The sequence below is a fragment of the Rhincodon typus genome, chromosome 22, assembly GCF_021869965.1.
Source record: "Rhincodon typus isolate 14 chromosome 22, sRhiTyp1.1, whole genome shotgun sequence".
In the NCBI taxonomy this organism is placed as follows: Eukaryota; Metazoa; Chordata; class Chondrichthyes; order Orectolobiformes; family Rhincodontidae; genus Rhincodon; species Rhincodon typus.
This window is the reverse complement of record NC_063353.1, coordinates 43638214-43662475: the sequence shown is the minus strand read 5'-3', so window position 1 is coordinate 43662475 and position 24262 is coordinate 43638214. Positions and strand designations below refer to the sequence as shown.

The 24262-nt window shown below is 39.9% G+C and overlaps 1 protein-coding gene across 1 annotated transcript in view; it reads left to right on the top strand.

Annotated features, from left to right (window-relative positions):
• Positions 1 to 24262, top strand: part of itih2 (inter-alpha-trypsin inhibitor heavy chain 2) — a 55136-nt gene that overhangs the window by 4576 nt on the left and 26298 nt on the right. Inside the window, exons 3-12 of the mRNA XM_048609999.1 lie at positions 2618 to 2650; positions 4092 to 4264; positions 6129 to 6233; positions 6445 to 6607; positions 8595 to 8702; positions 11714 to 11842; positions 11960 to 12076; positions 13698 to 13866; positions 18502 to 18627; positions 23688 to 23869. Coding sequence (XP_048465956.1) covers positions 2618 to 2650; positions 4092 to 4264; positions 6129 to 6233; positions 6445 to 6607; positions 8595 to 8702; positions 11714 to 11842; positions 11960 to 12076; positions 13698 to 13866; positions 18502 to 18627; positions 23688 to 23869 — 1305 coding nt within the window. The remainder of the gene's footprint in view (positions 1 to 2617; positions 2651 to 4091; positions 4265 to 6128; positions 6234 to 6444; positions 6608 to 8594; positions 8703 to 11713; positions 11843 to 11959; positions 12077 to 13697; positions 13867 to 18501; positions 18628 to 23687; positions 23870 to 24262) is intronic.

Here is a 24262-nt window from a genome sequence, read left to right as displayed (position 1 = left end):
TGGAGTTGTCCGCTTTTTATGTACAGGACATACTTAGGTAATTTTCCACATTGTCAGGTAGATGCCAGTGTTGTAACTGTACTGGAACAGCTTGGGTAGGGGAGCAGCAATTTCTGGATCACAAGTCTTCAGTACTATTGCCAGAATGTTGTCAGGGCCCATAGCTGTTGCAGTATGCAGTGTCTCCAACCACTTCTTGATATCACGTGGAGTGAATCGAATTGGCTGAAGACTGGTATCTGTAATGCTGGGCACCACTGGAGGAGGCCGAGATGGATCATCCACTCAGCACTTCTGGCTGAAGGTTGCTGCGAAACTTCAGCCTTATCTTTTGCGCTGATGTGCTAGGCTTTTCCATCATTGAGGATGGAGATATTTGTGGAGCCTCCTCCTCCAGTGAGTTGTTTAAATGTCCACCACCATTCATGACTGGATGTAGCACGACTACAAAGCTTAGATCTAATCCATTGGTTGTGGGATCGCTTAGCTTTGTCTATCACTTGCTGCTTATGCTGTTCAGCGTGCAAGTAGTCCTGTTTGGTAGCTTCACCGGGTTGACATCTCACCTTCAGATATGCCTGGTGTTGCTCCCTTCTGCACTCTCCATTGAACCAGGCTTGATCTCCTGGCTTAATGGTAATGGTTGAGTGGGGGATATGCCGGGCCATGAGGTTACAGATTGTGCTGGAGTACAATTCTGCTGCTGTTGATGGCCCACAGCCTCTCATGGATTCTCATTCTTGAGTAGCTAGATCTGTTCAAAGTCTGTCCCATTTACCACAGTGATAGTGCCATACAACACAAAAGAGGATATTCTCAATGGGAGGGTGGGACTTTGTCTCCACAAGGACTGTGCAATGGTCACTCTTACTGTTACTGTCATGGACAGATGCATCTGCAGCTGGCAGATTGGGGTAAGAATCAGGTCAAGTATGTTTTTTCCTCTTGTTGGTTCCCTCACCACCTGCCACAGACACAGTTTAGCAATCACGTCCTTTAGAACCCGACCAGCTCAATCAGTAATACTGCTGCTGAGCCAGTCTGAGTGGTGGATATTGAAATCCCCCACCCAGAGCACATTTTGTGAGCTTGCCATCCTCAGTGCTTCCTCCAAGTGTTTTCAACATGGAGGAGTTAGCTGAGGGAGGACGGTACATGGTAATCAGTAGGAGGTTTCCTTGCTCATGTTTAACCTGAAGTCATGAGACTTTATGGGGTCTGGAGTCAATGTTGAAGAGTCCCATGGCAATTCCCTCCTGACTGTACACCACTGTGCCACCACCTCTGCCAGATCTGTCCTGCCCATGGGACAAGACATATCCAGCGAATGATGATGATGGTATCTGGGACATTGTCTATAAGGTATGATTCTGGAGTATGACTGACTAGTTTGTGTTAAAGCTCTCCCAATTTTGGCCCTAGCTGCCAGGTGTCAGTGGGGAGGACTTTGCACGGTTAACAGGGCAGTTTCTGCTGTTTCTTTTCCAGTGCCGAGGTCGATGCCATCTAGTGGGAGATGGTGATGTGGTGCTAATATGAATGAACCATAAATCCAGAGGCCCAGAATAATGCTTTAGGATCATGTGTTCAAATCCCATTAAGGCAAAATTTAAACCTACTAATTAAAAATAAATCTGAACCATAAAGCTAATCCAAATGATGATGACCATTGAACGGTTGTAAAAACCCATCTGTTTCACTAGTACCCTTTAAGAAAGAAGGTCTAACATCCTTACCTGGTCTGACCTACATGTGACTCCATACCACACAGCAATGTGGTTAACTCTTAATTGTCTAATCACACCTTTCAGTCCAGGTTTGATCAGGGATGAGCAACATATGCTGGCATTGTCAGCGACACTCACAAAATAAAACAAAGAACTGCAAATGCTGAGGACCTGAAACAAAAACAAAAATTGCTGCAGAAACTCAGCTGGCCAGGAACATCTGTGGAGAAAAAGTAGCATCAACGCCTCGAGCCCAGTCACTGTCTGTTCTGAAGAAGGGCCACTGGACTCTCGGCGTTAACTCTTCTTTTCTCTACAGATGTTGCTAGACCTGCTGAGTTTCTCCAGTAATTACTGATTTTGCTTCACATCGTCAGCACTTTGCTGTTCCCTCCTTCTTGGTAAGCAGTCTGGGAAGTGATATATGCCAAGCCACCTGTTACGGCCCAGTCAAGCACTAATAAATGAAACATGAGAAACGCTTGAGTGCTTCAGAAAAGGAATGTCTGCCAATTCAGCATGGCAAAAACTGATAAGGACCACCCTCTAGCCAAGCCTGAACGCACATTTCAACTTGGGACCAAGAGCCAAAAGTTCCATGATCATCACATTTTAATCCATAGAACCGAATTAACAATATTAGAGAAACAATGTAAAACCTCCCTCAGTGTCAATTAATGATGAACCTTTTTTTGAATGGTTAACACCTGTGATTTTTTTTTAATTAAGACTTGTGGGACATGGGCATTGCTGACTGGCCAGCATTTTATTGCCCACCCCTAGGTGCCCTCAAGAAGGTAGTGGTGTGCTGCCATTTTGATGTTGTACCATTTTATAAGGGGATAAATAAGTAACATTTTCTAAACATGTTTTACTGTTTTATTTTACAGAGAAGTGATGACAGGAGCCAGGAGGAGGATGAGGTGGGCTCACTCTATCTTGTTATTCTGTAGTGTTTGAAGTTCCTGACCAGCTTAATCATTACTCATCTACTGATCATGATGTTTGCATGACCAGTCAGTTATTGACGTCTTTCTTCTTACAGGCACTTCACTTTAGTAAATAATTGATATATACAAATTTCACAAATTTACTTGACTGTCATCTATCACTGACAATGGTCCTTTATTGAAAAGTTGGTCAGGCCATTGAATAAATTGAAATAGCTCCTTGAGATAGTTTTCTCTTCAATAATAATAATTGATTATTTCCAGCCTCATCCAAAAGCCTATGCCTTTTTGGGAGATCAGAAGATAGACAGATAAGTAAATGAAAGGATGAATGGATGACTAGATCTGGCAGAAATCCAGCATATAAACAGAAAATAAAAACAGGAAGTGTTGGACCACATCTGGCAGCATCTGTGGAGAGAGAAACAGGGTTAACTTTTCGAGTACAAGATGACTTTGTCAAGGAATATGTTAGCAGTTAAAATCTCCCACTTTACTTACTCACCAGAAAGTAGATTGGAACTGACACTTTCATATATACCTCACTGAAATCAAAACCAACTGGTCTCAATTACGTCACTGGGAACTGACTCCAAATTTTATTCGGTCATCCTATTGGTTGAATATTTGAGCCAGATGAGGTCCTAAAAGGGTCTTTTAAAAATGTTTAAGCTCTCTGCAGGGTCCAAGAAGAGCAGGACAGCTCTGCCAAGAGCCTCTGGGAAAGTTGCAGTCTCATCTTCTGTCGTCTCCTCACTTCTGCCTTCAATCAGTGGAGAGATGGAGTGGCCCTGCAGCCAATTCTTCTGCTTAACCATCAAGCACAACATCCAGCAATGCTTCCTGCCAGCCTTCCACCTGGAATGTTGGGAAGTGGGGCATGGAATTTAAGCAAGGCATTGTTAAAATAATTTAGTCTCATTTTGTAACCGGCTGGAAATTAACTTTGCTAATGCAAACTACCAGGAAAATCCATCAATATTTAAAATGCCTATTAATTGACCTCTGAGAACAAAGTCCATATGTAGGCCAAACTGTGGAGTTGAAAATTTCTTGCTTTTGCCAATAGAAACAAGCCTTTGCCAAATGAGTTTGGACAACTTTAGCCTGAGGTTCAATTCCACAATACTAAATGCCCACATTTTGGGGCGAGTTGTTAATCTCATTCAGAAAGTATATATGGATCCTAGGAAGAGTTAACATTTCTCAAGAGAGTAGACAACGCTCCTCTGGAGGTAAAATGATCAGAATTGGCCAGGAAACTGAAAGTGTCTTCTCTGCCAATTCTAATCTTGAGCATCAAGTCTGGAGAAATATGGAGAGCAAGCATTTATTTTAATTTTAGAAAATTACAGGTAAGGTCCTGAGTTTCAGAATAACATGTTTTTGCTAAAACCCTTGTTTTGTCAAACAGGATCACATTGATGAATACATCACCATTCACAGCTATAAAGTTAAATCCATCATCACCTCACGCTTTTCTGAAACAGTCTTCAGCATGAAGGTAGTGAATAAGGATTCGAGTCCACAGGATGTGACGTTCAACGTAGAAATTCCAAAAGGAGCCTACATCTCAAATTTCACGATGTGAGTTATGAAAGCAAGTAAAACTGTTCCTTCGAACAGCTCCTGACAGTTACTTTCATAAACAGGGAAAGTGTGCAAAATGATCAGCAGGTCCTCAGAGCATCAGGGTGAGATCCTTTCCTTACTGTTTCTCTTTCAGATATTGGCCTTGCCATTTCTCAGATTTGTATCATTGTAAGCAAGGACTGCTCTGGCCACATATATCACTCCTACTGCTACCTCAGCTGGAATCCACATCCTGATAATCAAGTGTGGGATTCACAGTTATTGTGGCTTAATATGGCGCTATACAGCACTTGCATTGACACAACCACTGGGGAGGCTGATAGCATCATCTATGCAAGCAATTTCAATCTGCTCTGTGATCAACTGGCCAGGTCCAAGAGCAATAGCCGGTGTTCAGGTCATCTTGGTATGTGGTCAAGCAGAAATTCTGAGGCTGCTCAGCAGACTGACCAGGTTAAAGGTCAGCAGGGTGATCCAGCAGACAGGACAGATCGGGGGAGAGGGAGCACACAATCCTAGGCAGAAACATACTGAGGATGCATACGGAGACCTATGGGAGTGGCGGCTTTTCTTGGAGTAGTATATCTGTACCTGGCCTCAACAAAAATGAAAGAAAAGTAAATTTTGTCCCTTGTGGAAGAACTTTACAAAATTGTTCCGTTTGAAGGTTAGGGTATAGGCTGAACACACGCAGTCATTGGTCCAAGATAATCACATCAGGATCCCACAGACAGTAATCTGGATTTTTAAACAGGGCTCTGATGATTGCAACACCCATTTTCAGTGCTCTAACCAACTTCATGCAGCTAGAGCTCTGGGAAATTTGGAGAAGAAAATTGTATGCAATGACAAGATGGTGATTAATTCACTATGAGTCCATTTGTCACTGACAATGATCAAATTTAAATCATTCCTCCATCCCTTCAGACATCTAAAATTGGTTATTCATCGCATTCATCATAAACAGCAGTTGTAAAGCATTGAAGATTAAGTCAAACATAAGTTTTCATATCTTGATTATTTTTAAAACAAACTCTTCTCATTAATGAAACAAAAACAGAAATTGCTGGAAAATCTCAGCAGGTCTGAGAGCATCTGTGAAGAGAAATCAGAGCTCTGAGGAAGGATCACTTGACCCGAAATGTTAACTCTTATTTCTGTCTACAGATGCTGCCAGATCTGCTGAGTTTTTCCAGCAATTTCTCTTTTTGTTTCTGATTTACAGAATCCACAGTTTTATTTTTTGGTTTCTTCTCACTAATGACCATTTTACTGAAATAGTAGGACAATTCGGTGAAGTTATGGGACTTTCATATATTTTTGTGTATATTAGCTCATGTGAATCCTCTTTGGGTTGTTGACTTGCATTTGACCGCTCAATAAATCCCCAATTTCGAAATTGCATGCCACGTGAGTTGATTAACAGAAGTGTATTTCTGAGGGAAAAATATGACAAATTTATTTACAAAACATGTGAACTCTGAAGTCAACAGTTTTGTTTGAAAGGTTATTTGTACTTTGAGAAAATTGACTAGCATGTTTCTAACACAACAATACTTCAACAGCCCTTCACTGACTGTAAAGAGTTTTGGAACTGGCTGTGCTCATGATGGGTGTTTTAGAAACACAAGATTTTCTTTCATGCTAAGTTGTGGGCCATTGCATCCCAGGTTTGATCCATAGAAGCAACATGATTAACCTCCAAACTCCTAAGATAAAGAGAGGGGAGAATAAATCGGGTTCAAGGTAACTGTGCAAAATGAAAAATGGGAAAAGTAGATTCGATAATAAACAGCAAAATAAACCTGCATTATTATTGTAATGGAATTAATAAATAAGATTTCCATCTCTCACACAGGACGGTGAATGATAATACGTTTGTTGGATCTGTGCATGAGAAAAGTGTGGCCAGAAATCTTTACGCACAAGCACGAGCCCAAGGGAAGGCTGCTGGAATTCTTAGGTAAAGTCTCCACTGATATTTAAGTTTTTTTCCTGTATTACACATTCTATTTGTATTCCTGGATCTCCCCTCCTCACCTAGTGGTTAACTAGTCTCCAAAGTCAAACACAAAATGATTGTCTTCTTTCCTGCGTATATTGTTAGTCACCCAAAAGAATACTAGGCTATCAAAAAAGTCTGCTCATAATTTTTTGATGTGTTCCATGTTTAGGACATCGGCTCATGAGATGGAAAGCTTTAAAGCTGAAGTGAATGTTCCTGGTGGGAGCAAAGTCAGCTTTGAACTTTATTGCCAAGAACTGTTACAACGACAACTGGGGTTTTATGAACAGACTATTATACTCCGCCCAGGAAACTTGGTGAAGCAGCTCCAGGTACATTCAATATTCCTTCTTGCTACTGGATTGCGAGTATTATTTCCAAAAGGATAGTTTCCTATTTGAATTCTGCAACCTCATACACTTCCTGTTAAAACCTTCTTTAAAACCCATCTCAATGGTAAAGCTTTTGTTCACATTTTCCAACTTGTTTCTTTGGCTCTGAAATAACTCCACAGAGGCTGGTATCCCATCACCAATTTACCCTTTGTTTACACATGGAGAGTCCTTGACACTGATACAGCTTTTTCAGAGTGAACAGACCCTCTGACACTCCTGTTTATATCTGTCAGCCAGGACTCCCTGATTGGACCTGGTTAACAGCCCCAATCAGGGAACTCATATTCTATGAGGTCCACCTGACTGACCTCATTGCAGGCTCATCATCTATAGAGCTCAATTTTAACTTGATGCAGGTGAGATTTATTTAACTTGTTCTTGGGGTGTGGGCATCACTGGCTAGACCAGAATTCATTGCCCATCCATAATCATATTGCTGTGGGTCTAGAGTCACATCTAGGCCAGACCAGGAAAACATCCATAAAGAACATTTGTAACCAGATGAGTTTTTACCACAATTGACACAGTCACCGTTAGACTAACTTTATATTCCAGATTTTGCTGAATTCAAACTTCACCATCTGCCATTCAAATTCATGTTCCCAGAGTTTATGGATAGCAGGTCAATTGACATTATCATTATGCGACCACTCACCTTAGGTGCGTTAAATCACACACAGTTTTCCTGATTACGCATCTGTTAAAACTGCTACAATATGTTATCAGAGTCTCTAACACACTATGGCTGAATAAGTACTGTGGAAGTGTTGTAAATATTTCAGGGTCAAATTCCAATTGTGTACACTTGTGTAGTAAGAACAAGACTGTAACCAGATTTGTTCTCATTTGGTTTGGCCCACCCTCAATTTTCTGCATGTATTTTTCAGATTCAAGGAGAGTTTGAAACTGGTTTCAAATGAAATGCAAACTTTATGGTTAAGGCGATTGATTTGAAATCCATTGAAACCCATTTGAAACCCACGTAGGTTCACACCTTACCGCCTTTGCTTCCCATCCTTCCTGATTTTAAGGGATGCTGTGGTGATGTTGTAGTGTCCTCGCCTCTAGGCCAGAAGGTCCCCCAACCTGCTAAGGGAGCATAGAGATATACAAAGCACTGAACCTTGGCTTCAAGCATTCTTCAACCTGTGAAGAAGGGAATGGGTAGAAGAGGAAAAAAATTAAAGAGAAAAAAACAAGAACAGAAGGTCTGTAGAAGCATCTGTGGAAAGAAATAAGAATTAATGTTTTGGTCCAGTGACCCTTCCTCAGAACAGAATGTATTGAAGATGTGGACAAGTGAGGATTGGAACGGAGCAATCCACACTCCCCACCCTAAGACAATGCAATGACAGGAACCCCAGTCTGTCTGATCCTGGACCACCCAAGATCAGTGGATCTGAAGGGACCCAACTCAGCCAATGCTGCCCATAGCAGCTTCTATGCAACTGTAAATACCTGCATTCTCCTAGTCATTACAGTTGTCAGTAAGAGGCAGATCAAACATTTCAACTTGACTCCAAATTCTAGAATAACCCAAGGGGCAACAGGAGATTGATAAATAAATAAATATTCAGATTCCTGACAGTTCAATGGTTAAGTGTAGTATTATCTTCAGAATGGGCAGATCACAGATTTCTCTGTAATCTGTGCTGGGTTAGGTAGTCTCGGTTCATGTACTGACAGGGACATTGTAACTGGCCTCAGCATTGCTCGACTAGGAAACAATTAGTTAAGATTCCTGTTCCTGATCCTTGTGTTAAGTTGATGTTACATGTGGATATTAAGGCATGGTTTGATGGTGTTGCTGTTCACAGTTAAGTTATGTGGATTTGTTCGTCATCTCTAGGACAAAATAAAAGGGAATCTGATATATTTAATTAATGAGTCAATCTTTTAAGAACATCATTTATATTCCCCTTAGGTGGATGTCTACATATTTGAGCCGCAAGGGATCAGCCGTATTGAAGCACCTAACATGCTCGGAGAACAGTTTGATGGGCTCATCCGTATGACTAAAGGAGAAAACAAGGTGAACATTAGTTACAACTTCTATTAGGCTTTTCTAAAAAAACAAATTATGATACTTAACACAGAGATCCATAAACAATATTGCACCGGTTTTGAATGTTCAACCCATAGATCTAAACTATAATTACTATAGTCCATTAAAGAAGCACAGAAACATAGAAAATAGGAACAAGAGTAGGCCATTCAGCCCATTAAGTCTGCTCTACCTTTCACTATAACGTGGTCGATCTAGCTGTCAAAACCGTACTCCCACTCTCTTACCATACTCCTTGACACCGTTAGTATTTAATTTAGTATGTATCTTCCATTTTTCATTGAAACTGGTTCTATGCCAATACTTATCAAGTTGCTCACTGCACAGTACTGTATTGGTAGCATTCAAAATACAAGAGGTATTAAGAAAAGGAAATACAAATACAATATCAGAAAGCTGAAATGAAAAACAAAAAATGCAGAGATGTCTGGTGAGTAATTGAATATATCAATGCTTTGGCTGCAACTTTCCATGAGAACCATTTGCCCATAATGGACTGAACTTAAAAGTCAACTTATCTTTTGCTGTCAGATGATAACCGATGGGGACTGCATTTTCAGCATTCTGGTTTAGCATTTACTGAAAATGCAGTGTTGTCAAAATCCAATTATAATTCATGAAAGGGGGCATATTTTTAAGGTGAGAGGAGAGAGATTTTAAAAAAAGACGTAAAAGGCAATTTTTTGCTTTTTCGCAGAGAGTGGTTCATGTGTGGAATGAACTTCCTGAGGAAGTGGTGGATGCAAGTACAATTACAAAGTTTAAAAAACATTTGGATAAGTACATGAATAGGAAAAGTTTGGAGGGCTATGGGTCAGGAACAGGCAGGTGGGACTAGTTTAATTTGGAATTATGTTCAGCATGGACTGTTTGGAGGAAGGGTCTGTTTCCATGCTGTATGACTCCATGATTCTATGAGATCTAAAATGCTTTTGCAATGAGTAGCAGCCCTGTGTTTCAAATTGGAGTTGCTATTGTAGGCTCATATGATAAGACCATCTGGGCCGTCAGCCTGCCTCTCTCTAACACACTATTGCTCAAAATAGTACTGCCCTGAATCTCAAAGCATAGTCGCAACTTGTTTCATGAGTGACTTCAACAATAAAACTGTTTTTCATTATATTTGGCCTACAATCTACTGAGATAGTTCACCACTCCACTAGTTTAAAGCATTTGAAAGGACTTTATTCAATGAGCTGAAGGTTTTAATTTGATGCATCCTTTTAAGAAACTATGATTATATTACAGTTGGATAGGGTGATCAAGGATACAACTGGTGGGAATAATACTTTCAGACATTAATGCCTGGTCCGCACTTGTAGGAAATTTAACTGGTTAAATAAATTAATTCCCTATTCCAATTTTCTCTTGCCACATGGATTGTAGAGCTCCAAATTGTTTACTTTTCTAATTTAGAAACTAATCACTTCTGCAGCTTGGATATATAGACTCAATGGACCAACGGGCCTCTACTGTATCATATGTTTCTATGACTCTAATGCATAGTCATTGTCATATCCTAGGCTGTTAATTCTCCTAACATTGTCTCTTACTAATTTTAACAGTGCATAAACCTGTTAAAAGCAAAATGATTGAAAATTAGAAATCAAAGAAATAATTAAATATGATCCAAATTTCAATGAGTACAGTTAGAGGCTAAGTCAAAATATTTGTATTGATTGTATCATTACAGGATTCATTGTTCATAAAAAGAAGGATTCAGCTTGACTAGTGATAGGGATTTTAAAAAAAACGTGATGTGCTCAGACTGATTGAATCTGTTGTTGCAGATACTTCATGAGTGCATGATGTGGATCTGCCGGTGTTGGACTGGGGTGGACAATGTCAGAAGTCACATGACATCAGGTTATAGTTCAACAGGTTTATTTGAAATCACAAGCTTTCGGAGCACTGCCCCTTTGTCAGGTGAAGGATCCACGCTCCAAAAGCTTGTGATTTCAAATAAACCTGTTGGACTATAACCTGGTGTTGTGCGACTTCTGACTACATGAATGCAAGGTGGGGCTAATTTAAATTTTCAGAACAGATTGGGTGGTGAGCCTAATTACTGCTCATTTCTTGCTGCTGCCAGGATGTTTTAATGTCCCACCTCATGTATATTGTGCAGGATGCTGCAGGGGGTCCCTGATTTACAAATGTCAGGCTTATGAACAGGGTTGGCGTTTTAAAAATCCAACTTATGAACATCTCCTGTACTTATTAACAGCTATTTTATATTGTCCTGCGTCGTGTTCTGACTTGCTTACAAATTGACTTGCGAATGGTCTCAGGAATTGAACTGTTTCACAACCCGGGGATATGTCCATAGGCCGGGGAGCATGGGATAATCAGCCCATTCCTACATGAACTGTACATGGAGGGAAAACCAATCTGCATAAGAAGAACATGTGGACTCAAACATTTTTGTAGCACCTATTTTGCCCATCTGTACAATAAAATTGCACCTGGCATCTTATCTCAATTGAAGAATCCCAATTTTCATCTTAAATGTGGCAGGCCATTCATTGGAAAACCACTACCAAGATGGTAGCTGGAAAGGTCAAAGTGAATGAGACAGCAAATCATCTGGCACCAATTTCAGGCTAATCTCTCTCAGTTACTGCCAAGTTGCTGCAGTTAAAATCAACCTAGATTGTCTAAATAGTTCTCATAATCTTGATGCCTCCAACCCACAACAAATATGTAAGTGAAAGTGCTGCTGAGCAAGCAAAACTAGTCCCAGCAGAGTAATGAAGATGCCTGCTGATCTAACTCCAGAACATGTTATAATGTCAGTTCCTTTAATTGAAACTTCCTGTAAACCTGCCAAAGTGTCAAAAAAAAAGGCTGCTGTGCAGAGAAATTGCTTGATGCACTGGTTGAAGTTAAAACAGGCACAATAATACCTCCCAGAAACCAGTGCTAGATTCAACTCTCAACCTGGACAGGTAACTCACAATTCCATCTTGTATTTTTAGGCTCATGTTTCCTTCAAGCCAACTGTGGACCAACAGCGGAAATGCCCAAATTGTACAGACTCTGCCATTGATGGAAGCTTTATTGTGAAATATGATGTGAAACGGGAGCTCAATGGTGGAAACATTCAGGTCTTGCCCAAACTTTAGAACATTTCACTTTTATCTTACTGATGCATTTACATCTTTGGGAAAGAAAAGGTTATTTTGTGCGAAAGCATTGCTAATCGTTTCTCTCTCTCACTGTAGGTTTCCAATGGTTACTTTGCTCACTTTTTTGCTCCTAATAATCTTCCACCACTTCCTAAAAACATCATCTTTGTCATTGATGTCAGTGGCTCAATGTGGGGAATTAAAATGAAGCAGGTAAACCCTTTTGCTTCAGTGATATTGTTTCAATATTAAGGTTCTGAATGATGCAGGCTGAGAAAACTTCAAAGTTATTCTTTTCACTTCTCCATGCTTCAGACCCAATTGAGCTGTACTGGCCCTACAAGATCTCTTCTTTTCCAATTACCTTTGCTGCCAGGGTCAGTCTAATTTTCTTCAGAAGACTTATGCCTTGTGATTCATGGATCCCCAGCAGCAGGAAGACCAGGGCAAAGATTTTCACAAATTATATTTGCACAGGAAATCCTGTTCATTCTTGGTTGCCACATCCCATCTCTTTCATTTCCTTAATCTGAGTCAATTTCAATCTGATTTGGTGAAAATCCAGGTCATAATTCCTCAATTTGATGACATGCTTTTGGGTAAATTTTAGGAGACCTCATGTGGCTGAGAAAGCATTCAAAAAGTGCAAATGCAGAAATTCTGCGTTTGTTGAAATGCAATGGATGGTTGAAGGCAGAACTGCATTGAAATAACTGCACAGAGGCCGGTATCCCGTCACCAAGTTGCCCTTTATTTACATATGCACAGTACACTGGATATGGCCAGCCAGCTCAGAGTCAGTCGCTGAAGTGAGGAGATTCTGAATTCCTTGCTTACATTGGTCAACCAGGGCTCCCTGATTGGCCCAGGTTAACAACCCCAATCAAGGATATCATACTCAATAAGGTCCACCTGGTTCCAATCACTACATGCACCTTCAATTTCCTGAAATGCACCAGCTCCACACAAAACCCCAACCAGAGAGAACAAACTTAGAATGAAGAGTGACGACCTCAGAACTCCATTTTTCATACATTTTCTCCTTTACATCCTTGTCATGTTTGGGTCTTGTTTACCTTGCATTTAGTAAACAGGACTAATTCTCTCCCTCTCACACCTTTATTTACACCCATTTTATATCTTTTCTTTCTTCTTTCACTATCAGCTACCCTTTTGTCTTTTGCATTGAGTCTCTACACCAATTGCCCTCTTGCTCCTCATCTGGTTCTGTTAAATGTATATTTTTTAAAAATGCCTTTCAATCCTGAGGAAAGGTCATACTTAATTTGAAACATTAACTGTATTGCTCTCTCCACAGATACTACCAGATCTGTTGTTTCCAGCCTTCTGTGTTTGCTTCTGAAAATGTCCCTATCTCAAAAAACATAAGTTTTTGACAATATTCTAGGATTTTTTAAAAATTGAATAACTAAGTGTATAGACATGCATAGGAATAGACAGGAATAAACTGCAGAAGTGACTCCATAGTAACTTTTCAGCATACCCAATTATTCTGGGAAACTGAATCCGTTGATATACAAAAAAAAATCCGAAAGAACTGTAGATGCTGTTAATCAAGAACAAAAACAGAAGATGTTGGAAAAACTCAGCAGGTCTGGCAGCATCTGTGAAGGAAAAAAACAGAATTAATGTTTTGGGTCCGCTGACCCTTCTGCGGTCTGAGGAAGGATCACTGGATCCGAAACGTTAACTCTGTTATTTCCCTTCACAGATGCTGCCAGACCTGCTGAGCTTTTCCAGTAACATTGATTTTGTTCCCGATGATAAACAAACTTCACTTCAACCAGTCAATGTTTTTCATTCTCTATATTAGACCGTTGAAGCCATGACAACGATTCTGTCCGATCTTCGCCCGGAGGACCATTTCACAATTATTGATTTCAACCACAACATTCGTTTCTGGAGTGATAAACTGGTTGCAGCCACTCCCATCTTCATTGAAGATGCCAAAAAATATATTGAGAAAATCCAGCCCAATGGTGGTATGTCTTTAGGAGATGCGTAAGAATAATCCCAGGTGACTCATTGCTGAGGTTCCCTGTGAGAAAAGACCTGAACTCAATTTTGCTCCTCACATTGCCACAATAATAGCATAGCACTTGCTAAATAATGAATCACAGGTTTGAACATGCAACAAATTGTAGTACCAACCACCATTATTTACAAGTTTGTTCAAAGGTGTTGGTTTATATGTTTTCTCCCTTTTCTTCATCAAATTTCGAAAATGTGTATTGTTTGTTGCATATGATTCCATACAGCATCTCATCCAAGTGGCTATCATTAATGTGTGAGTTACAGGGAGATTGTAATGCAGTGCTAATTCTATTAAACTAGTGACCCAAAAGGAAAGGCTACTGCTCTGGAACATGAATTCAAATTCCACCATGGCTCAGCTAGAGTATTGTGTGCATTTCTGGGCCACATTATAGGAAAGGTGTCAATACATTGAAGAGGGTGCCAAAGCTATTTACAAGAATGGTCCCAGGGATGAAGAACTTCCATTATGAGGATAGATTGAAGAATTGGAACAGTTCACCTTAGAGAGGAGTGATGTGGACGTGCCGGTGTTGGACTGGCATGGACAAGGTCAAAAGTCACATGACACCAGGTTATAGTCCAACAGGTTTATTTGAAAACACAAGCTTTCAGAGCACTTCCCCTTTGTCTTCACCTGATGAAGGAGCAGCGCTCTGAAAGGTTGTGATTTCAAATAAACCTGTTGGACTATAACCTGGTATCATGTGACTTTTGACCTTGGACAGAAGCAGGCAAAGAGGAGATTTGATAGAGGTTTTCAAAATCGTGAGCAGGTTGGATAGAGTATACAGGGGGAAATTGTTTCCACATGTAAAAGGAACAAGGAGAGGGCGTGGATTTAAAGTGATGTGTAAAAGAAGCAAAGGGTGACATGAAAGAAAATCTTTTTCTCTCAGCAAGTAGTTAGGGTATGGAATGCATTGCCTGAATGTGTGGTGGAGGCCAGTTCAATTGAGGCATTTAAGCTGGCATTAGATGATTATTCGGATAGAAATAGTGTGCAGGGATATGGGGAAGAAGCAGGAGACTGGCACTAGGTGATGTCGGTTGTTTGAGGAGCCATTGCAGGCAGGATGGACTGAATGGCCTCCTTCTGCACTGTAAGGCTTCTGTGATTCTATGGCAGTTGAATTCAACTAATTAGTCTGGAACTGAAAGTTAGTCACAACGCTGATGACCATGAAACTACCACGATCATCAATAAAACCATCCTTGTTCATCAGGAGGGAAGGAAACCTGCTATCCTTATCTGGTCTGGACCATATGCTGGATGGCAGTGGGGTTGCATCTGAAATAGTCTAGCAAGCTTTTCAGGTGCAAAGTCTCTTTGGGATGGACAACAAGTGCTCCTCTTGCCAGTGATGCCTACATCCCATCAAATGGTAAAAGGCCTTGCAGAGACTGCTAGCATTGTTTCAGTTGTGTGGATGTCACAACTAATTTTAACCCAGTGTGCCATAAAAAAGCACTTCCTGATAAATAATTAACAGAATTGAAACTCTGAATGATGAGGCTAATTCTTACCACATGGCTGAGATCACCTAAACCCTGTAGTGACTGAGGAGAAAAACTGAGACGGAGATGACATCTACTGACTGACTAACCCACAGAGTCAATGAGGGAACCTTTTCAGGGTTATGTTATTATTTTTATTGACTCTTGGTACAGTGGTTTACATTCCCTTAACTCATTTTGATATGGAGTGAACCACCTCCGATGTTGTTCATGGTAGGTTGGTGAAGCAGTGTTCTATCTTTGCAGAAACAGTGAAGCCATGTAATCCACACTGTATTAACCAGTTACTAAGAGGGATCTATATTTAACTTGTGTCTTTAGAAAACAAAATTTAATAGATGTACATAGAATTTTTAATTTGCTAATGAAATGGAGGAAATATAGTTGACTACATTTATGGTCTACCCCTGGTTCCCCAACAAAGGTAATGGCTAGTCACCTTGAGTCCAGGAAACCCTTCTAATGACTGTGTTTCCTCCATCATGGTGCTGGGAGGGTAATTCTAAGTTTTGGAACCAGCAACAATAAAGGAACATGAAGCCGCGCCTAAATCGGAATGATATATGCCCTCAGAGCAGAATGTGGAAATGGCGGTGCTCACAATTAAGATATTATAGTTCTTGGCCATTTTAATGGCAGAGCTCACAAAGTTAGATGATGGTGTGAAAGCAAGTTTGAGAGTTGTTGTAATGTATCCTGCAATTGTGTACATTCTGGAACCACGTAGTGCCAGAGTAGGGTGATACTGACTCCAATGACAGGGCTGATGGTTTAGTGAACTGCTTTGTTTTGAATAGCATTGAACCTTTTAAAGGAGGTTACACCACTTCAGGCATGTGGTGTGTATTCCATCATGCCCTTCATCAATTTTCCCTGTAGTGTTCCTTTGCAGTGTGCAGTGAGTTTATTGCCCTGGGCGTGCAATGCCCCAGTGGTATTTTAAGTAGACTATTAATCAGGAAACTCAGCTGATGTTCTGGGGCCCCAGGTTCAAATCCCACCATGGCAGATGGTGGAATTTGGATTTAATAAAGAATCTGGAATTAAGGCTCTACTGATGACCATGAAGTCTTTGTTGGCTGTTGGAAAAAACCCATCTGGATCATTAATGTCTTTTACCTTGTCATCCTTACCTCGTCTGGCCTACAAGTGACGCCAGACACACAGAAATGTGGTTGACTCTTAACTGTTCTCTGGGCAATTAGGGATGGGCAATAAATGCTGACCTAACCAGTGACGCTCACATCCCATGAGTGAACTTAAAAAAAATCTATTATGTTCACCATGAGGTCCAACATGAAAGAGCCTGAAAGGGAAAGGCTACTTGTGTGTTGCATATTGATCCCCTATGCTGGATTGGAGGGGATGTTACTCTCAACATCAGTCTTGTAGATGATGGAGAGTTTTTGAATGATCAGGATACGAGTAGTATCTGCACAGCACTTGTCATGATGCAAATGTGGCCTGATCCACATCAAGGAAAAGTTGGAAATTAACAAGGGATTGTAAATCTCTGCCTCCAGTCTCTGTTAAATATTTTTATCGTACAGGTTGAATGTTCTGCAGATTCCTCCCTTATCATGTAAAAAATCTTGCCACAGCTTGTCCACGCTCCTGACCATGCCCCCTCCCACAGCAGATGAATCAGCATTTAAGGCAAGATCTCTGAAGCTCCATCTTAGTTTGCTGTTGACCAATTGGATGGGCAGCAAATCTGTGGATCCAGCAGAGCCAGCTGGTGGAATGGCTACTCCTGGAACTACAAACTGTCCCACCACGCCGAGGACACTATGTCAGACCTGAATCTGGGAACCTCAGCAATGGGGTTGCAGGTCATGGGAGGGTGGGGATGCCAGGTTCAAGAGGCCAGGAGAGGGCTAAAAGAGGGAGACAATCTCATGAAGTGAAAGGGGGTTGCCTGCTGCTAATTATCCTGGAGGGTCCTCAAAAGAGATCTCCTCCTCCATGCCCAACAGTGTGTGGCTAAACCTCCAGGTGTGGGATAAATACTGGCCGCAGCAAAAGAGGCTCCAAATTGCCCATTCATTGGTCATTCAAAATCCTAACCAGTCCAAAGGCAGGTGGCCTGTCCTCAGTAACATTTCTAACAGTTCACAGGGACAGGTGGACAGTGGGAAAGTCAAAAGCACTTTCAAACCCACAAGCAGTGGATGTAAAGACCAGCCCCATGATATCTAAAGAGTGAAGAATTGGTTTAAGCTCAGTGGCCAGCATCTATATGGAGATCAGTAAAACAAAAATCTGACCTTTCTGAAAAGTAGAACAGTTGCAGGCCATTCGTAAAAGAAAAGGGAACTTTTAGAGTCACAGTGCCATACAACATGGAAATAGACTTTTTGATCTGATTCATCCATGCTCACCAGGCATCCCAATGTGACTTAGACCCATTTGTCAGCTTTTGGCCCATATTCCTCTGAACTCTTACTATTCATGTGCCCATCCAAATGCCTTTTAAATGTTGTAATTGTACCAGCCATCACTTCCTCCAGCAGCTCGTTCCATACACGCACCATCCTCTGTGTGAAAAATTACCCCTCAGGTCATTTTAAAATTTTTCCCCATTCACCTTAAACCTATGCCCTCTAGTTTTGGACTCCTCCCCTCTTCCAAAAAGATCTTGGCTCTTCACCCTATTGATGTCCATCATGATTTTATAAATCTTTATAAGGTCACCCCTTATAAAGTGTGATGCTCTTTAAAAGCTCCAGGGAAAAAAAAACAACTTATTCAGCCTCACCCTATTACTGAAACCTTCAAATCCCATCAACAGCCTTATAAATCTTTTCAACACCCGCTCAAGTTTAACTTCATCCTTCCTATAGGAGTGTGACTAGAACTGTATGCAGTGGCCTTACCAGTGTCCTATACAGCCACAACATTACACCCCAACTCCTAGACTCTTCTTGAAACATAGCAAATCTGAAAATAATCATATAATTACTGCAGCTCTCTATATCCAAACTGCTCCACTGATTGGAGAAGCATTTATTTATTTATATGGCATGCATCATTCATTTACAGTCCCCATCTTTATCCTTAAACAGGAACAAACATCAATGAAGCAATCCTTTCAGCTATTTATATATTAATGGAGGCCAATAAGTTGGGTCTGCTGGGTCCACGATCTGTATCGTTCATTATTATGTTTTCGGATGGAGACCCCACAGTAGGTAAGCACGTAATGATGGTAATAAGTATTATTTGGGGCTCAGTTGGCTGGATGGCTGGTTTGTGTTGCAGGGTGATGCCACCAGCATGTGTTAAATTTCCACATTGCCTGAGGTTACCATGAAGGACTTTCCTTCTCAACCCCTCCCCTCACCTGAGATGTGGTGATGCTTAGGATAAACCACCACTGATTGTCTCTCTCTAAAGAGAGGACAGTCCTATAGTCCAGTAGGACTATAGTGACTTCACCTTTATATATTATCTGTAATACTATATATACATAAAATAGATGATATTACTGCTCATCAATATGTATGGAATCTCTGGCACAGATACAGACCATTTGGTCTATTGGTATGTAACAGCACTTACGTTCCACACACTCCTCCTCACACTCTTATTCATGTAACCTTTTCAAAATAATTTTCTTGTATAAGCAAAAACAGAAAATGCTGGAGAAACTCAGCAGGTCTGGCAGCATCTATGGATGGAGACAAGCATTAACTTTCAAGTACAATTTGACTTCCTCAGAACCAAATGCTGTTTAGGCTTATTAAACAATGAAAAGAATGCACTAGTCAATATTTTGCCTTCTGAAGGGTAGACATACTGGACTCAAAATGTTAACTGTTTCTCTCTTCACAGATGCTGAGTTTCCTCAGCATTTTATGTTCTTATTTCAGGTTTCCAGCATCTGCAGTGTCTTCCCTTTATCTCAGTACAACTTTCTGTTACTTTCTTCTTCATGTGCTGATTTAGCTAACTTTTAAATGTATCTGTGTTAGTAATCTCAATACTGTGCTAGCAAATTCCAAATTCTAAACACTTTCTCGGGAAAACATCTCCTAAATTTCCAGTTGGACTAATTACTGACTTTCTTGCATCCATGACCTCCAGGTTTGATCTCCTCAAGTAAGAACACTTTCCCCTCTTCTACCCAATTTAACTGATTCTTTCTGATAAAGATCTCACTCAGGTCACAATGAGTCTTCTGGGGAATAACAGTCTAGTCTTCACAATTCTTTGTAATTGTTAAAATCCCTCTGTCTGGTATCATCCTGGTGAATAGTAGTGGAAATGTAATTATCCATATGCACTAAATGATTTCTAATGTAACCTAACTAATAAGATTCGGATGTGTTTAAATTGCAGCTTTTGAGGCCACAATATAGAGGTATAAGTAGGTGCATCTGATAGGGCTTACTCGATATTCATTAGTTGGTGCTTGTGGGTCACAGCTCCATATGACGCGAAAACAGCCTAAAACTCCTTTTCTTTCTGTGCTATATTTTTGAAATCCTCCAGTCTGATGTAATTTCATTCACCTTTTAATTCCAAGAAACCCGTGGCCTAATGAGCATGGTTTCTGTTAAATAACAGATATGTTAGAAATAAGAATACTTCTAGTGTGTATGGTACTATTCAAGAATATTTCCTGGTGCATTTTTTTCATTTTTAATAAGATATTTGTGTTTGTGGTTTAATTGACATTGATATCTTGTAAAATATTTCAACTTAATTGTCTTTCTCACATTGCTTTATCTCAGTCAATGCAATCAGTTGCATTATTATTATTCAATATGTAGATGTTGATACAAATTATTTTGACAAATATTTATCTTAATTGGTGTAGAAGAACTACATTTTATATGGCACAATTTACGTTGTCAGTGCATCATAGCCAATGAATTAATCTTGAATTATGGTAATTATTTTGTGTAATGAAAAGACCCATTTCTCTGATCCTATTTTGGTAAGCGTTTTTAAATAAGGAATGAATCAAATACCTTTCCTCAGAACTTTTTCCCAGTCCTCTATAATTCCCACCAACTGAACTGGACATAATACTCAAGATAAGGCCCCGCCAAGGTCTTGTCTTAGGCATTATGATGTTTAGAGTTGCATTGGTCTAGCTATATACCCTACAATTGTTTTTATTATAATCTTTCAGCACTAGCTGTGAACATTTAGAACTTTTCTAATCACCCTGTTCAGAGATGTTATCATACATACGATAACACCAAAATCCATTTCATACTGAGCAGGCCATAAATTGGAAGTTGACATTGCATAAAAAATTAGGTCTGCTTACATAGATAATAATCATTGATACTGAATTCCATCTGCTGGGTGTTTGCATATTTCTACATCAAATCTAGATTGGACAGTAATTTTTTTCTTTTTCATTCAGGGTTCTGAGACAGATCTTTATGTCAGTTTCAAACTGCTGAACAGTATCCTCAACAGATTTAGTTAGTTCATCATTACAGATTGTCAAGAGCATTGCAGGTCTACCTATGGTACAGTGGTTCAAGAAGATAGCTCACCATCACCCTCTCAAGGGCAATTTAGGATAAGGGCAATAAATGCTGGACCAGCGAGCCACGCCCACATCCCATGAATGAATATTAGAAAAAAGTATTGATCCAATGTAGATCCGTGCAGGACTCTACTAGTGACCACTGTCCTGAAGGAGCCATTAACTTTAATGACCCTTTAAGAAAATGCAACTAATTCCATGTGTAACCCAGGATTTTGCCTCCAATCCCACAGATCCCACTGTCATGAACACACTGTCTAGGTTGGCATTTCAGTGTGGTACTGAGGGATGTTTTATCTTTTAAGATTGAGACTTTAAACCAAGGTTGTGCCTACCCACTTAGATTGTCATAAAATTATGATCCCAGTTATTTACCTCAGTGTTGTTTACAGATATTTCATAGAAATATATTTCAGAGTGTGGAAGCAAGCCGTTCAGCCCATTGAGTCCATACCGACTCTCTGCAGAGCATCCCACCCAGACCCAACCCCATACCTTATCCTTGTAACCCTGCATTTCCATGGCTAATCCACCTACCGAGCACATCTTTGGACTGCGGGAGGAAACCCATGCTAACACGGGGAGAATGTGAAAACTCCACACAGACAGTCACCCAAGGGTGGAATCAAGCCCAGGTCCCTGGTGCTGTAAGGCAGCAATGCTAACCACTGAGCCACCATGCCGCCCTATAGTTCTTGACTGAAACTGTCTAGTACTTATAGCCATGTCTACACTTTGAACAGACATAATTCACTGCTAATCATTTTGATTTGTTATGAGGTTGCGAAATCACCTTTGAAAATCTCTTTAAAAGTTTAAAAGTGCAATGACTACAAGACCACCTACTTCCATCAGTTTAGTTATCTCCTTGAATTATTCAATGTTCTTAGGAAATGAATTGCTTTTCTAGAGTCATGTTGCATGTCTCTATTAATCCTTGTCTTTCATGGTCATCATACATAGTATCATTAATGATTCCTTCTAACAATGTTCTTATGACTATCATCATGCTAATTGGCCTATAACTACCTGGTTTTCCTTTTAATATATTGAGAATATTCACCCCAGTCAATTAAAATGATTAACTAATTTGAGAGCACATTTTCTTTTCAGCTTGACATGAGCATTCACTTTAACATTTACAAAGACGCTTTGCACTAATGGTAACTCAGCATAATCAGCAGGAGTGAAGATTAATGCAAAGTAGTCATTTAAAGCCTTGGCCATGACCGTGGAGTTCACATGAAACTGCCCTCCTTCAAAGATTCTTTGGTGGCCTTTTATCACACTCCAGTTCTTAATGTAATTGGAAAAGGCTTTACAATTGCTACTGCAAATATTCACCGCTTTCTTTTCCATTGCCAGTAAAATGAAAAGGAAGAAGACATGCATTATTTGAGTAAAACAGTTACTATCCATGTAATGATGCAAAGTGAGGAACCCTACTCCCATGTATTTGTTGACAAGATAAAAACCTCCCCTGGTCCTTCTGGTTTGAGCTGACACCATGGATTGATCTACCTCCATGGATACAACACTGCAATGCTCTTTTCTCGTGGATTCTGCCTGCCATAAGGTCTAGGTGTTAGGGCTCAGTCCTACACTACAGGCTGCTATCTTCAACTAGACTACTCCTATTTTGATTCTGCTGCATTTCTGTCTCTGCCTTATCTAAGTGTGACAACTGGTGGACTCTCTGGAGTTCCATACTCTTTCAATTACATTCTAAAGTACAGAACACTGATCCCTGCAGTACAGTTCCCAGTACATCTGACAGTCTCGGCAGTATGTGATTGCTGAAGTTATAGTCAATATACCACACTTTCAACTGTCTCGCTATCTAGCTGCTTATCCAGCATCCCACATTCTGCCAGCTTTATGGAAAAACCCAGCTGTGGCAACAGAACTGACTACTAATCTGTCCCCAAACCAAACCCACAGAAATGTTCTACCCAAATCAAACCTAGCAACCACCAGAGCCGGGTTCCAATAAATTAAATTGCTGAATATTTTGCAGTGTAATGGTTGGACATTTTCGTCACTGTTCCTCTGAAATGAACAGTAATGTCTGGAGTCCGCACATGTGCAATTAAGCGTAGAAACCCAGACAATACTATCAGTGAGCCTCTGCATCTCCGGAGAGAGTGCCATGTTGAGGTCCCCATAGACTGTAGTTAAATGAAAATTATTAAACTGATGAAAACTTCTATTTCCATTTTATTGGTTTCAATAAAGAAACTCCTTAAAAAGGTTAGATTTTGTTGAATGACGTTTCTCAATGGCATACTAAATTTATTCATCAGTGTTTTTTATAGTTGTGAGATGGCCTTTCTCCATTATGATTTTTAAAAATCCTCAAATGAAATGTTAAGCTAAGGCCCTGTTAGTACTCTCAAATGGATATGAAATATCCTATGAGACTCTTTTGAAGAGCAGAAGAGATAGATCTAGCATCCTGGCCAATGTTCATCTCTCAAGAAGTACATAGGTGTCCTTGGGAGTTTGCTGTGGGCAACTTGGCGATCATATTTTCTACATTGCAACCATGACTACATTTCAAAAGTATTTTATTGCCTATAAAGCTTTTTGGGATGTTCTAAGGTCAAATCTTTCTTTCTTTTTATTCAAAGTACTGATCATTAAAAGTGAATGTATTTTTCTAAATGTGTAAGTATCAAATATTTAAATAAAACTTGGGAAAAGAGAGATTCTAAACCTTTAGAATTTGATTTTATAATCCAGGTGAAATTAAATTGAGCAACATCCAGAGAAATGTCAGAAGGCAAATGCAGGAAGATTTCTCTCTTTTCTGCCTTGGAATTGGTTTTGACGTGGACTATGATTTTCTAGAAAGGATAGCTCTTGAAAACCGAGGATTTGCTCGGCGTATTATTGCAAATGTCAATGCATCCAGTCAGCTGAAGGTAATGCATTACTAATAACAATCAGCTAAATCCCTTTGCTTTTGCCTTTCCTATTGAGTTAACTCCCACTTTTTCTGTTTTTTGGTGTCAGCTTAGTTATGGTTGCAGAGTTGATAATAAATCTAATTTTTCCTCTAACAGTTCTCCTTTTTTGAGTAGTATGGTATAACTAATTTTAAGTACTATTATACGTTCAGTATCTATAAATAGTCAGAGGAAAAATCCATGTATTTCTCTCGCAAATTAATGGTAGGAATGATAATTTCATCCCAAGTCTTTTGATACAGTTTTGACCTATTTATATAGGCAAGCATCAATGAATATAAACTGCATTTAAACTATTTTAGCCTCATCTACTTTCTCGTAAAAACTTGTTTTTGATGTCTTGTGCAT